General features: G+C 34.1%; 3 protein-coding genes across 6 annotated transcripts; all 3 read left to right on the plus strand.

Annotated features, from left to right (window-relative positions):
• Positions 1–73: 73 nt before the first annotated feature.
• Positions 74–3,169, plus strand: LOC128192620 (calponin homolog OV9M-like). The gene is made up of 3 exons (XM_052865446.1): positions 74–124; positions 709–1,350; positions 1,854–3,169. The coding sequence occupies exons 1-3, from the start codon at positions 74–76 to the stop codon at positions 2,781–2,783; spliced, it is 1,623 nt and encodes a 540-aa protein (XP_052721406.1). The 3' UTR covers positions 2,784–3,169.
• A 2,526-nt stretch (positions 3,170–5,695) lies between these two features.
• On the plus strand, positions 5,696–8,772 carry LOC128156301 (uncharacterized). 3 transcript variants are annotated; one of them, XM_052818382.1, is made up of 9 exons: positions 5,696–5,794; positions 5,990–6,292; positions 6,456–6,680; positions 6,772–6,915; positions 7,020–7,149; positions 7,361–7,449; positions 7,623–7,749; positions 7,904–8,001; positions 8,252–8,772. In XM_052818382.1, exons 1-9 carry the CDS (start codon positions 5,740–5,742, stop codon positions 8,392–8,394), a joined length of 1,314 nt encoding a protein of 437 aa, XP_052674342.1. In that variant the 5' UTR covers positions 5,696–5,739; the 3' UTR covers positions 8,395–8,772. The 3 variants fall into 3 exon arrangements, with proteins under 3 accessions (XP_052674342.1, XP_052674343.1, XP_052674341.1); XM_052818381.1 differs by having other exon boundaries at positions 5,697–5,794; positions 6,408–6,680; XM_052818383.1 differs by lacking the exon at positions 7,361–7,449 and having other exon boundaries at positions 6,408–6,680; positions 7,020–7,139.
• A 1,852-nt stretch (positions 8,773–10,624) lies between these two features.
• Positions 10,625–13,371, plus strand: LOC128155301 (uncharacterized). Of its 2 annotated transcripts, XM_052816942.1 has the most exons (8): positions 10,625–10,723; positions 10,849–10,992; positions 11,082–11,226; positions 11,428–11,510; positions 11,668–11,785; positions 12,531–12,631; positions 12,856–12,904; positions 13,056–13,371. In XM_052816942.1, the coding sequence occupies exons 1-8, from the start codon at positions 10,633–10,635 to the stop codon at positions 13,060–13,062; spliced, it is 738 nt and encodes a 245-aa protein (XP_052672902.1). In that variant the 5' UTR covers positions 10,625–10,632; the 3' UTR covers positions 13,063–13,371. The 2 variants fall into 2 exon arrangements, with proteins under 2 accessions (XP_052672902.1, XP_052672903.1); XM_052816943.1 differs by having other exon boundaries at positions 12,856–13,364.
• Positions 13,372–14,366: the final 995 nt, after the last annotated feature.

Here is a 14,366-nt window from a genome sequence, read left to right on the forward strand (position 1 = left end):
AATGTATCTCAGCAAAACAACGATATAAGAAACGTGTTTTGTTATCAAAATCGCAAAAAACCATAACACCCCAATGTTGACCCTATCCGAACGATCGAGAATTGATGGGACTATTATCCGTAAAGTTATGATTATATCCTACCTTAAATAGTCTACCGTAATCTTTAATTATTATCAGTATAACATACATTTGTTGAAATCGCGGATCAGATTAATTTTCTTTTGTCTATATATGTTTTTTATATAATTTTCCCCAAAATTCATTTTGTATGTTGGTTTATCAAAAGAAAGGATTTTTTCGTTGTTATTGAATTAAAAAATTGGGTAATTTCTGTGATTTCATTTTTGTGTATCATACACAGTGTGTATTTTGATGGAAGATTAACCGTACCAATAGCTCGAGGATTCTCATCGCTCTCTAAAATTCTCGTAAGTTGGCTTTTATTTTCTGAAAGATATAATTTGCAATGAACGAAATCAAACTTCCGAAGAAAAAATGATTTTGGAATGGTGTTTCTATTGTTTGAATGTTCGTTGTTTGTGTAATTTTGGCTTTACTGACAAGACTCAAGGCTTTCCAATCTTTTTCGTTATGCTTTTTTCTTAGATTATGAAATAACAGTTGTTAAAAATGTTCATCAAAATTTTCTTGAATGATCAATACCTGTAAATTTTTACTAAATGTAAGCTCCCTACTGTTCATTTTAGGCCCAACGTAATGGTTTTCAAGGCGAAACTACTGGAAACAAACCTGTCGAGAAAAATGTCCGTGACTTTAGTTACGAACAACTTAAGTCCGGACACGGTACAGTTGGTCTTCAAGCTGGTACAAACAAACTGGATTCCCAGAAAGGCATGACAGCCATGGGCGCAGTCCGCCATATCTCTGATATCAGAGCTGACAAGTTCGACAAAACCTCCGAGGGCGTCATCACCTTGCAAGCTGGAACCAACCAGTGGGCAAGTCAGAAGGGGATGACGGCCATCGGTGCAGTCCGTCACATCTCTGATCTGAAGGTGCCCCAGGCCAGCCAAGAGGGACAGGCAACCATCAGTCTACAGAGCGGCACCAACAAGTTCGATAGCCAGAAGGGAACGCGAGGTTTCGGCGCTGTTAGGCACATTAGCGATATCAGAGCTGATGACCTTCTGTTGGAAGGCACAGATAAGATTTCTCCAGTCATTGCCTACACTGGAGGCGACAGTCAAAAGGGAATGCGTGGATTTGGAGCCCAGCGTCACGTGTCCGACATTAAAATCGTTGATCTGGCCGAAGAGTACTGCAAGAAAACCGGTTTCAAGCCCCCGAAACCCGTTATTCAATCCGAAGCAACCGAACAGGCCCCTGTTGTAACTGTGGACGAAACTGAATAAAGAACAATTGAAAATATTTAAGAGAATAAAGCTATTAGTACAATATGTGTAATAAAAAATATTTGGATTGGGGAAATATTTGTCCAGCAATTGTATGTTACCTCAAATTATCCTCACATGTTTCTGCACATTAAGTTCCTGCATCATTGCATGACTCTTGGGCGTATAAAAATAATGAAATACAAAGCACCCTTATTTAAAGTTACCTTAACAAGTTTATCCTGAAATATTTAATTATAAAGCTGAGTATTATAATTTTATGACTTATGGAGGTGGTTATTTTTTAAAATAAACTTAACTTAAATTCTTTACTTCGAGTATTTTGTGCTTTATTTCCGAAACAAAATTCATCAAATTACTGATATGGTAAGTGATTTTTCCAGAAATCAACAACACTAAGACAATTGTACTGAATTAGAGTGGTGTACTATGTTCAAAAACACGTTTCATTATTTTAAATAAGACGTTGATTGTTTCAGGCACAGAGAAATTCCTTTAATGGGCCTGTAATTGGATCTAAACCAACAGAAAAACACATCGTACACTTTACAGAGGAACAAAAACGTGCTGGGCATGGTATCATCGGGTTACAGGCGGGAACCAACAAATGCGCGAGTCAGAAAGGAATGAAGATAGGTGCTGCTCGTCACATCGCTGACATCAAAGCCGACGATCTGGACAGGGCAGGCCAAGGCATCATCGGGGCTCAGGCAGGCACAAATCAGTACGCTTCACAGAAAGGCATGAAAATTGGCGGTGTTCGACACATTGCTGATATCCGAGCTGATGAAATGTCACAGGAAGGACAAGGAATCGTCGGGGCACAAGCTGGAACGAACAAGTTCGCTAACCAGTCAGGCATGAGTTTCGGGGCCGTTCGACACATCGCTGACATCCGGGCGGATACTGCTAGTCAGGAGGGCCAAGGAGTCATAGGGTTACAGTCTGGATCCAACAAGGGAGCAAGCCAGTCCGGTATGTCGTTTGGCGGCAGACGACATGTCTCTGATATCAGGGTGGATGACATGTCGCAAGACTCGCAGGGAATTGTGGGTGGACAATCTGGAACAAACAAATTTGCGAACCAGTCTGGAATGAGCTTTGGGGCTGTTAGACATATTGCTGATATTCGTGCCGATGATTTGGATCAACAAGGACAGGGAACGATAGGACTACAGTCTGGAAGCAACCAATTTGCTAGCCAGTCGGGTATGTCGTTTGGCTCCGTCAGACACGTGGCGGACATCCGTGCAGACCAATACTCACAGGAAGGAGCAGGAACTATCGGATTACAATACGGCAGCAACCAGGGAGCGAGCCAGGCGGGAATGAATTTCGGAAAAGGAAGAGGAGTTGCTGATATCCCAATTCAAGATCTGGCCGAGTCCATGGGATATACGCAATACTAAAATCCGAATTTTGGGTTAACTGTTTTGACTTAACAACTAAAGAAGTTCTCAAATTTGGCGGCTAATGGAATTGAATGGTTTTTGGAATATTTCGTTGGCTTTCTTCTACGTTTGACATCTTTTTATTACTGCTGAAATATATAAACTGTACTATGTGTTATTTTAACTTCGATGTGCATTTCCGATGGGACAGAAATCAAAAGCCATGAGTTTACAATGATACCCAAATCAGAACAGTCCGACCATTCCTTCAGAATAAAATCTGGGTATCTGAACTCTGAACTCTTCTGTCTCAGTCACATGTATCACGCTTTTTCGCTAATCCATTGTCACGATGTCTTCTTATCAGTGTAACAGTGTAACCATTAAATCATCGTTTAATATATGATTGCTTTGTTGTTATTTTTGGATTAACTAAATATTTTACTTTTCTGCAAATTAAAGAATAAACGACATCATTGAAATAATATGTTACACTTCAGATTTAGGGTCCTAACAAGACTCTTTTGAAATTATAATTATGTTTTCCGTTAATTTGGCAGAAAAGGAGGATACTATATTATGGAACAAAGATATTTGATGTAAATAAAACAAGATTTGTATAAATAATAAATATTTGCATTCCACTTTAGAGCAATATTACTAACTTTCAATGAATTAATGTTTTACAGTTAAATGGTTTGTGAAATTTTATTTATCTTAATATAAAATTACTATATGGATTGGTTTAGAGACTAGTTCCCAAATTTTGAAGGGAAATATTTGCAAACGTAAATATTTAGGGTTGACAAATTGACGGAACTTGTATAAAAAACATCCGGCACTTCCTTCTAAGGCGGCATACAAATGAATGTTTTGAAAGTAAAACGTATTACAGTTTCAAAGTGTACTAAAAGACTGATTTTATGATATAATACAACATAAGTACACTTCCAAATCGCAACTTCTCGGCCCTAACCGAAAGGCGGATAACAGCTCCACTTTGACAGAAAGGCCCCAGAAGTTGCGATTAATGCACTCGTGCAACGTATTTGGCTTATTTATAAATCATTGACAATATCATTTGTATTTCTTATTTGAACTTTAAACAGCAGTGGTGCAGGGCATGAACTGATTTAAATATATCAAGTTTAGTTTATATATTGGTAATTTTTAGTGTATGCCAACATTTTGAATTTGTCCACCAAGTTTACTGCACCGTCAACAAAAACTCTGGAGCGGATCTATAATTAAATATAGGAAAACATTGATTTTTTCTTTACATCTTAACGTTTTATTTTTAACGTTTTATTTATCTTCATTTATACTCTCACATGTAAGTTCTGGTTATATAACTTGTATACACTTGTCATGGCTGCGGAGGAAGTCCAGCTGATGTATCCTATCTCGTATTTATAAATTGGATAAAGAATCAAGGGATTAGATGGTTCATTAAAACTGTCTTCTATTTTATTTAAGAATTCGAACTCGTAAAAAACTCCTGCATATTGCACTTCTTTACCTATGGTGTTCCGATGGGGCCACTTCGATTTCGCCTTCGCCTTTTTTGATAGCATTCAGAAAGTCTCGGTCGATTACATAGAATTTGATGCAGATACCGTACTCGCCAAGGTTTTCCGATTAATCCATGATATCATTGGTACGCATGCGCTAGGCCATTGTGCTTACTATGAATGTTTATAAATATTTTAATGTGTATATGTGACATGTATGTTTACCAGTGCTGGCTATGTCTAATCATTATATACTCCATATAAAATGTAATGTCCGCCATAATGTATGCATATGCACTTCCAGACTCCTGTCACTTATCAGCTGTCTGTTTACCGTGGATCAAACACAGTAACATTCTAATTTCATTATGCGACACTCCTTGCTGATGTATGGATCTAGAGGGGGAGAGGGGGTCCGCCCCCCGGAAAATTCAATATTTTTAACTTCACACATGCTGTAAAGGGGGAGAGAGGGTCCGGATCTCATCCCCCCGGAAAATTTAGTTTTATTAATTATATATTATAATAATAAAATCTCCAAAATATGTCTCGGAACCCTCCCCCGCCCCCCACAAATATAATTATCCATCCACCACCCCTCCTAGAAAAAGTTATGGATCTGCGCAAGCTGTTGAAAATAAATACTAAAAAGTTCATCGTCTGCCTCAGATGTCCTTTTATACAGCTGAAATTGTCTTTAAACGATAGAGAGCTCCACAATTATAAAAAGACGAAGGCGAAATTGCGAAGATGCGAAGGCGAGAGTGCGAAGTTGCGATGGCGAAGGTGCGATAGTAGTATCGCTTCTTCGCCTTCGCAACTTCGCACTTTCGCCTTCGCAGCTTCGCGCTTCGCCGTCGCATCTTCGCACTTTCGCTCCTTCGCTGTCGCACCTTCGCACTTTCGCCTTCGCAACTTCGCACTCTCGCACCTCGACCTAAAGGCGAAAGTGCGAATGTCGAAGTGGCCCCATCGGAACACCATATTTACCTCACCCGTTACGATAGATTATGTAGAAAGAACTCTATACTATTGCAGGTAGATTGTAAGTTGAAAATGCTAATATTTAAATTCAGCGATCTTATAATAATCCATTACGAGTATCAAAAGTTTCAATTTGTATGAGAAAGTTAAGAAATGGGTGAGATGTTGCACGTTTCTTGACGTGCATAACCTGTTTGGTATTTGGAAAAAGAGATTCAACAGAGTCACATCACTGGCACACCCTTCTTAGTGAAAATCAAAATAGTAGCGTTTCTGTGATTAATCAACACGTTTTTAAAATCATTAAATTGCGTTTCTTTTCTTTACCTCATGTCTCTAAGAAATCGCTATGTTACCTCGAGACAGGAATATTTTTTTTTAATTCTTAATCCCCGGACAAATATATCAAAGTAAATCGTTTTTAAAAAAATATTTCCGCCTAAGAGTGTTCATAGTTTCATTTGAAAATAAAAACCAAAATGATTTGTCTGAACATTCTATGCTTCTTTGGGATTGGAATTACAGTGGCGTTTGGTAATCTTTATAAGTTCTTTTATGATACTGTGTAAAAAGAAACATATTTAGGTAACACAATCCTGTTTGTTGAATTTTTTATATAGGGCACGTGAGCACTATACTAGTATTTCGAAATCAAAATATGATTTTTAAAGTGAAGGATCTTAAACTGTACTATACCTGAATGGGTAATATTATTTGAATTTTCATTAGGTCAAATCTTTGAAATACAAGTTCAACAAAGGTCCCTTTATCCAGCTATTGCCAGCCAGAACTATACTTTGGTGTGCAACATTTTACCTCAGAAAATCGCAAACGATAGCTCAGTAGTCTGGAGGTTTTCTAATGGTTCTACAGTACCCGAAAATGAGGAGTTTCATTCAGAGGGTCATTATAGACAATTTCTAGTAATAAGAAACGTCAAACAGTCATATACAGGCTTAAAATTGGTTTGTGTAACAAGGGACCGCGATAGGTCCACGGTCGAAAGTAAAAATTACACCTTAACTGTTATTGGTAAGTAACTATCTCTATCTCTCTCTCTCTCTCTCTCTCTCTCTCTCTCTGTATCAACAATTTTATTATATTAAATGATCACAATAAAAAAGATTAAACTTTCCTCTATAAATAGCTGGCCCTGAGATTCAATTCGCAGAAGAAACAATTTATTCCCAATCAGGAAAACCCTTTCATAAGGAGTGTCGGGCAATGGGTTTTCCTTACCCAGTAGTACGATGGTACCAGGAGGCCGGCCAAGAGGCGTCCCAGATTACTCTTGCTGACCACCACTCCATGCTGTTTGTTAATGAGGTGGGTCCCGAGCTTCGGTTCACCTGTCACGCCACTGTGACTCACGGAAGCCTTCAATTGACCATCTACAAAACATTCACCCTCAAGTCTTACGGTTAGTGACGTGTTCATCTTCCATTAGATTTAGATGAAAATATATTTAAGGTTGCATATTGATTTATTTCATTGTTAAATTTTTCTTTAAGATGTCGAAAACTCCAAAGTCGACGATTTCTTTTTGAACGATACTGACTACAAATATACAATGTTTCTACTGAACCTTTTGGATTTCTGTCTAATGATATTGGCCTTGGCAATAGCAGCTATTCTCTGGAAATGGTGGGGAAATGGTTAGAATTTTTATTACCACTTATTTCCATATATGATTGGAATTTTTTCTTCTCTCAAATGATCAACCAAAGAGCCCTTGTATTTTTCGATATTTTGTAAACAGGTAAACGTTTGAAAGAACATATCAAACAAAATTCAATAAAGCTAGAAGAACTTAAGCCTGAAAAAGAAGCAAAGTTGATTAAAGCTTCTAGAGCTATGAAACGATCAAAGAAAGAATGCCGTAAGTCTCTGTAAGTTCAAGTTCACGATATTTCTTCCTTAAGAAAATGAGAAGCATTGATTAATTAAGAGAACTTTTTGTCAAAAATGGCTTTATTGTAAATCAAGAATGTTTTGAGTGTTAATGATAACATTGATCCAAAATAACTGAAGACGGAACGTATTTTATTGCATTGCCTGTAGACAAGTATTACATTAAATTATCTAATGATATGCATGCAGGCAGTATCAACATTTTGATGATGAAAAGCCGCTCCATTTTCTCTATGACGAAATACCGGAAGTTCGTGTACCTACATTGCCGAAAAAAAGTACCCCTGGCATTTTATTTTTAACTTCTTGTAACTTCAGACATTCTATAGTTAACTACTTGTAACCATTATAATAATAGAAATGTTTTCGTTAGGTTTTTATTATAATTTAAGTGTATTAATACAAGAGATTATCAACGCTTATAACAAATATCATTTTAATATACTTGCAGAGAATAGTCTGATGAACATGAAAAACAGCTACAAAATCATTCCAAAGGCCATATGTAAAAAGCAAAAGTATAGATTTAATGACGCTAAAAGGAAAACATTGACAGCACCACCAACTCTAGATCCACAGTTTGTCATAGTTTCTTTGCTTTTGTTAAATCTTCGATATTAATGCCACTTAAAACTCTTATATTTTATAGCCGAAAGGGAACTTTTTGGATTGATGGTGGACCTTTTTTGAATTTAATAAATATCAATATTATTCTCATCATCCATGATATAGGGAGTATTCGGGGTTAAAGGAACGGACATCAGGTCCAAACGTTTATGACGACATGAATGGTCCAACAACAAAGAACATGTCCACATTTGAAAGTGCTGGTAAGTTAAAAGATCACATTCTACCAAAAATATGGATATGTTTGATTTATGTTTTGTAAATTTTGCGAATATCAGTGCTAAAAAAGCTGAAATTAATTAATCCTTTAGTACTTTACCTACTTGCGAATTAGTACTTATATTCAAACTGTAGATATAAATTGTAAGAAAAATTTGGCACGATTTATTGATGTCACACAGAAATACAATGTCGGTAACATTTTGTACAAATAAAATTTATTTTCAAAAACAGATTCTAGGTTAAAATCTTCCAACAGCAGTTCTTATTTGGAAATCCTAGCGGATGTAGACAAGCAACAGACAGATAGCGTCATCTACAGTGAAGTAAAGAGAGAGACGGCTGCGGAAAGGGACATTATTAGTGAAGAAAATTAACGCTTGTTAAACTCCATGATTACACACGGTTACTATGTCAAAGTATGTAGACAAAGTCTATATCAAAGACTATTGCGATCTTTTTGATATACATGTGTGTCTTAGCTGAAAAAAAAACGTAGTCGTAAATTGCCAATGGCGATAAGCTTTCACAGTTAAAATTATGTAATAGTAGCACTGTCATTCCTTTGAAGAAATAATGTTGCATTTTATAAAAAAAACCAAAAACCCAGCGCATTTGTTTTGTTACTTTTTGCTTAAATGTCTTGTATTAATATCAGTTCTCTGTAAATACGGAAAGGTGGTTTGAGCTGAAACACCAATATTCTTCACATTTGATAGATTTGATGATTCACTTTGGTAAAAAAATAAAAGCATGACGTCATTTAATTGTATTATGTTTGTCTTGTTTTTATGACTAAAGAGTAAAGTAAAAATGTTGGCAGCAATTTTTTTCTTTAAACATTAAGAATGACCGATGATTTATAAGGATTTCTAAATGATTTTCTGGGGTACGTTTTAATAGCAACTGGACTTCTACGTCGACGGGATGTTCCTTCATTTTGTTGATTATAAAAGATAACACGTATAAAAAATAACACGAGTAACAACAAACAATGGTACCAAGATGTGCCTAAAGCCACAATCTTTCAAAATCGCCAAGAAAATTTCAATTTTTCGTATTTTCGTGTTTTCCTACTTTGTTACCACAGCATATGTGTCAACTTTCATGTTTTGAGAACATTCCACCAAGGAAATCAGCATTGAAATGACGTTAAAAAATGTGTGATTTTGTTATTTAACCCACTTTCAGTTCTGACATTGAATAAACGATTAAATGTCGAAAACCTACCATTTTTCCTTTGAAATTGGAAAATCATTGGCAACTGAGGAGGAAGATAACAATGCATCACCATATTTTAAAACAGTTCCTTTTTAACTACAGAAATCATTTAAAAATAATTAAAAATTGATTAAATTCTTACCTGTCTGAATTGTGTTCATTTCTACTGTCGTTTTAGTGTACCTCTTTCCTCTTAAAACCTCTTAAAAGACCGTCAATGAAATCAAATGGACTACATTAAATTCTCGTTTGGTACAAACCACAAAAGCCTATGGTTTTGTTAAAATTGCTATACTAGAGTATTTTGTTATGGTATCGTTATTTCCGTCGCAGTTTTCAAGAATTTGCATTAGAACCATCTCTGTAACTTGCAGGCATGCTGTAAGTTTTAAAACATCTAGATCTTTTAATTGTTCTTAAATCTTTACATTTTTAGAAATAACTTAATCACCTATAAACGAGAGAACGGTAAATAACACATGAATTACAAATTCAATTGATTAATCCTCGGTGTATTTTGATCAAGTTGATCAAAAAGTTTTTTTAAACAAAAGCATTTAAATGACTGACTTAAGTAATATTGTGATATAGTCCGTAAATGTGTCACAAAGACAATACAATACTTGACCCACTTGCCACGTTTTGCATCCGCGGAAGTAGGCTCATTTATAGACACCAAATATTTTTAAAAATCTTATTTTCCTGAAATGTAACTTAAAAGAAAGTAATTTCGGGGATTTTAGTAAAAAATATATAGACCATGTTACTTTAGGTTTTATGAAATTTTAAAACATTTGAGCCACTGCATGTAAAGCAGACAAACAAGGATCTTGTCCAAACAGAACTCTGATTGTATAAATCATTTCTGGCATCAATATATAATTTTATGCCTTAAAAAGCAATTTAATGATTGAAATTTCCTTCCTTAACTTCTTATAAAACTAACTTAAATTTTGTCCTTGTTGGTTTATTCAGGTACATTTATAACAGTTCTATGCAGTGCAAAAATAAAATTACGTCAGTTGGTTCTCTGTACAAGTTTTTCTGCTGCTATCTCAAGGGGATGAAAGTGTGTAAAATATTGATAGAATTTAACCAATGACACTACTCTTAACTTGGCAGTTACCTGATAAATATTGATTACTAGTATATCATGACTTACTAAAACTCTATAGTGAGACAATTTACATCCTATTAAGAACAAGAATTGCTTTTCTATATATAAGAATATATAGGAGAAAAATAATCAGTGGATATAAATTTACTGCCATATAATCTTTGAAGCAGGAAAAGTTTTTTCTTCAACAAATACTGGTCTACAACCCGGACAAAACTTTTGAATTTTACGTCGTTATGTTTTTCAATTAAAAGATTTACATTTGAATATTGTGTTCATGTGGTCAATCTTATCTATTCACTCGAAAGACATAATGCATTGCTTGAGGATGCTATGCTTCGTATTGAATGGGATAATTTCGACTTTTGGTAATTTGATTTTTCCTATTTATTCTTAATGCATGATAATGTAATGGAAACAAGTACCTAAGTTGTAACATTAGAGTCAAGGAAATTAAAAAAAGGGTGTTGGTTCATTTTTGTATTTTCCAAAGCTTCTGAAAGTAAAGGTGAAGATGGTTTCTTTATGAACAATGTGGAATACAAATATACGATGCTTGTGCTGTCCGTTTTGAATTTCGGTCTACTGGTCCTGATCGTAACAATGTTCATCATTCTATGGAAATGGTGGAAAATTGGTAAGGCTTGTTGTTTCAATAAAACATTAGATATTCTTAGATCATAACTTATTAAAGCCAAATAGTAAATGATATTTAAAATAATATAGGAAAGTGTTTGAAGAAATCCACAAAATTGAAAGTGAAACAGGAATCAATTAAGGTTGAAAATGTTGCTCCTGAAAAAAAAGAGAAGCCACATGAAGAATCGAATGTTGGGGAACTTCCCAAGAAGCAAGTTTTTGATGATTCAACGTAAGTTGTATTCATATCAACTCAAATCAAACTTTATCATTCCATTTAAATATGTATTGCTAATTAATTAAGCAAGACGCCCACGGCAAATTTGCAATTGTGAAAAAGCTACTGTATAACTTCTTGTAGTTAGTTAGACAGACAATATTTGTGATCTGTAATTGTTCAGTATGTTTTATAATACGCTGTTTACTTATACAGGCAATACTTACAATGCCAAGAGGAACAACCAATTCGCTTTGTCTATGAGGAAATCTCAGAAGTACCAAAATTACCACCAAAAAGTACATGTACCCTTTTGAATTCCTTCCTTTTCCTTCCTCTCATAACTGTTTACAATAGTTATTATTTTCTATTACTTTGCATCAGTAAAAATTTGTTCTGTGTGTTACTAAAAAACTAAGAGTTTTTACTACTAATATCATTTTCACACATTTACAGAAAAAAGAATAAAGAAAACGCAAAATAGTTGCATAAAAAGGATTTTTACTAAAAACGGAAGTAAAACACAAAAAGATACTATAAAGATTTTGGGAGAAACAGAATCTTTAAAGCCAAAGTTTGTATATGTTTTTAAACAACTTTAAAAAGGTTTGAATGTTCAAGGAATAATACTTTATAAAGAACTATATATGATAAGAGTTAAATTGGGCCCCCATAATTCGCCATTTTTTAAGTGTTTCGGGTACAATAAAATGTTAACTAATTTTTTAGAAGAGTTGATATAAAATATATTTTTCATCTATTTATTTGATTTATTTGCACTCACTGGCAGTATATGGCGTCAGAAGTGACGCCATTTCTATAATTCAATAAAAATCGGCCAAAAATTGACATTTTTCTTATATATTTACGAATGGGGAATATAGAGCGCATGCTTGAACAAGGAAAAATTTTTTGTCACTTATTAGTCTTGGCTAGATACATCTCTGATTAAAATATTTTATTTGTTCAAGAATGCGCTCTATGTCTTTGGAAGGAAACACTGCTTGAAAACAAGCTGTTTTACGCTTAAAATGCAAAAATGGCGGGAAAAGGTTTCTTTACAATGTCATATTTCTAAACTGTGGGCACTTGAACCAAAATGAATATTATGTAAATACATCACATACATATCTGTATAAAAAAAACAAAGAATGATAGTAAAATGATGATGTTCATTTTAGGGGGCCATTTTAGGCCCTTATCATATATAGTCCTTTCATGGATTTGATATTTGGGGTAACAAAATATAAGGAAGGTAGAATTTATAATAAATATTAATTTATAATCTGATTTTCCATTTTACAAAAAAAAAACAACAGAGAATATTCCAAGTTAACCGAACAAGCACTGGGTCCGTATGTTTATGATGAGATAAAGATTGATCCGACCAATGGTAGCCTTCCAAGGATAGTAACCTCTGGTACGCTACGCAAAATTTTTTTTTACACTTACTATGAACTTGACTTAGTTGTTGTAGAGTTTCCTGTTTAGAACAAAAAGTAAAATTTAATTTACAGCACGATTCTACACTGTAGTATCAATTTTTGTGTTTAAAAAGTTTTGACATAGTGCATTTTCTATCAAGAATGGAAATGGGTTTGTAGTTATTGTCACAAAGTTTTTAATTAAAATCATTCTTTATAGATTTTAAGCAGAATGCACTTTATACGGAGATGCCTACGATTGAAGACAGGTAGCAAGCACGGACAAAATAACAGTCGCCATAATATGCATGTGACACATAACAGAAACCTTGTTAACTGAAACCTGACATTCGTACTATTTTGAAAATACCGAGTAAACGTTTTTGGTTTTAAAAAAAAATGTTATATTTACATCTACAGGGTATGATTCCCGTGTTTCTTACGGAAACTTTTTAAAAACTACAGGACTGATATGTACACGCCTCGTTTATCGATTGGTCGAAACTTACAGTTACCTAAGAAAAATCACGGACTGCACGAAATAATCATGATGATGTCAGCATCAAATTCCCCTAGGAAACGATTTGGCTGTTTCTTTCATTTAACGTATTGATGTACATTTACAGTAAATTAGTTAATTTAACTTACTTTTTACAATCAATTTATTAAGTTGTTAAAAGAAAGTAGTTATACACAGGAAAATGCTTTCTTAGATGATTCGTGCAATTTATGAAGGCAGCAATCATTAATTGCAGAAAAAAATACATTACCCGCTAACGCGGGTTATGGCGAGATATGTATTTTTTCTAAAGAAAGCATTTCATTGTATTTAAGTCTAACACATAACCCAAATTAGAAAAATGTTTAGCACAGAAAATAAATCGATAAGGAAAAGGGCTCTGCATAAATAAACTTGTCATATTACATGTACATAATATGTTAAGTGTGATCATGATAACGCATTTTTTAAATACTGTCGAACCATTATTTTACGCGAGTTCTTAATACCACGATTAAACCGTTTGCACCAAATCGCGAGATTATAATATCGCAAACAAGGTATCATAGTTTCATTTATTACATCTGTCCGATAAATTAAGTGTGAGATTTTAAAATGCGCCAGATTAAATGAAGAATTGAATTAAGAATCATCAGCATTGAATTTGGATTTTATGGTGTTAATTATCATCATGAAGAATATAATATTGATATATTTTGAGCCAAATGCACTTTATTCGAGGATGCCAACGAATAATGACAGATAGCAGACAATGGTGACAAAAATAAGTGTTGCCATGACATGCGCATGGCATAAAATAGAGACGCTGTTAAAAAAAACCCGACTTCTTTTTTAAAATCTTTTTTGCTAATACCGATTTTATGAGTTTGGTAAATGAAGTTTAAACATCTGGGTCTAGTCCGTTAAATGTTTAACACAATAAATTGATAATATAGCAAAAATGTCTACCTAATTGTCGATGTATTTGCACGGAAACAAACATGTCAAATTGATTAGGATCGATAAAACAATCATTAAATAAATAACCAAAACTGTTGATAAACAATTGAATAGCATAATGCATTCTTTAGATAAATAAACAAAACTGTTGATAATCAATTGAATAGCATAATGCATTCTTTAAATAAATAAACAAAGCTGTTGATAAACAATTGAATAGCATAATGCATTCTTTAAATAAATAAACAAAACTGTTGAAAAAACCACGCGCA

The sequence above is a fragment of the Crassostrea angulata genome, chromosome 7 (genome assembly GCF_025612915.1).
Source record: "Crassostrea angulata isolate pt1a10 chromosome 7, ASM2561291v2, whole genome shotgun sequence".
Taxonomy (NCBI): domain Eukaryota; kingdom Metazoa; phylum Mollusca; class Bivalvia; order Ostreida; family Ostreidae; genus Magallana; species Magallana angulata.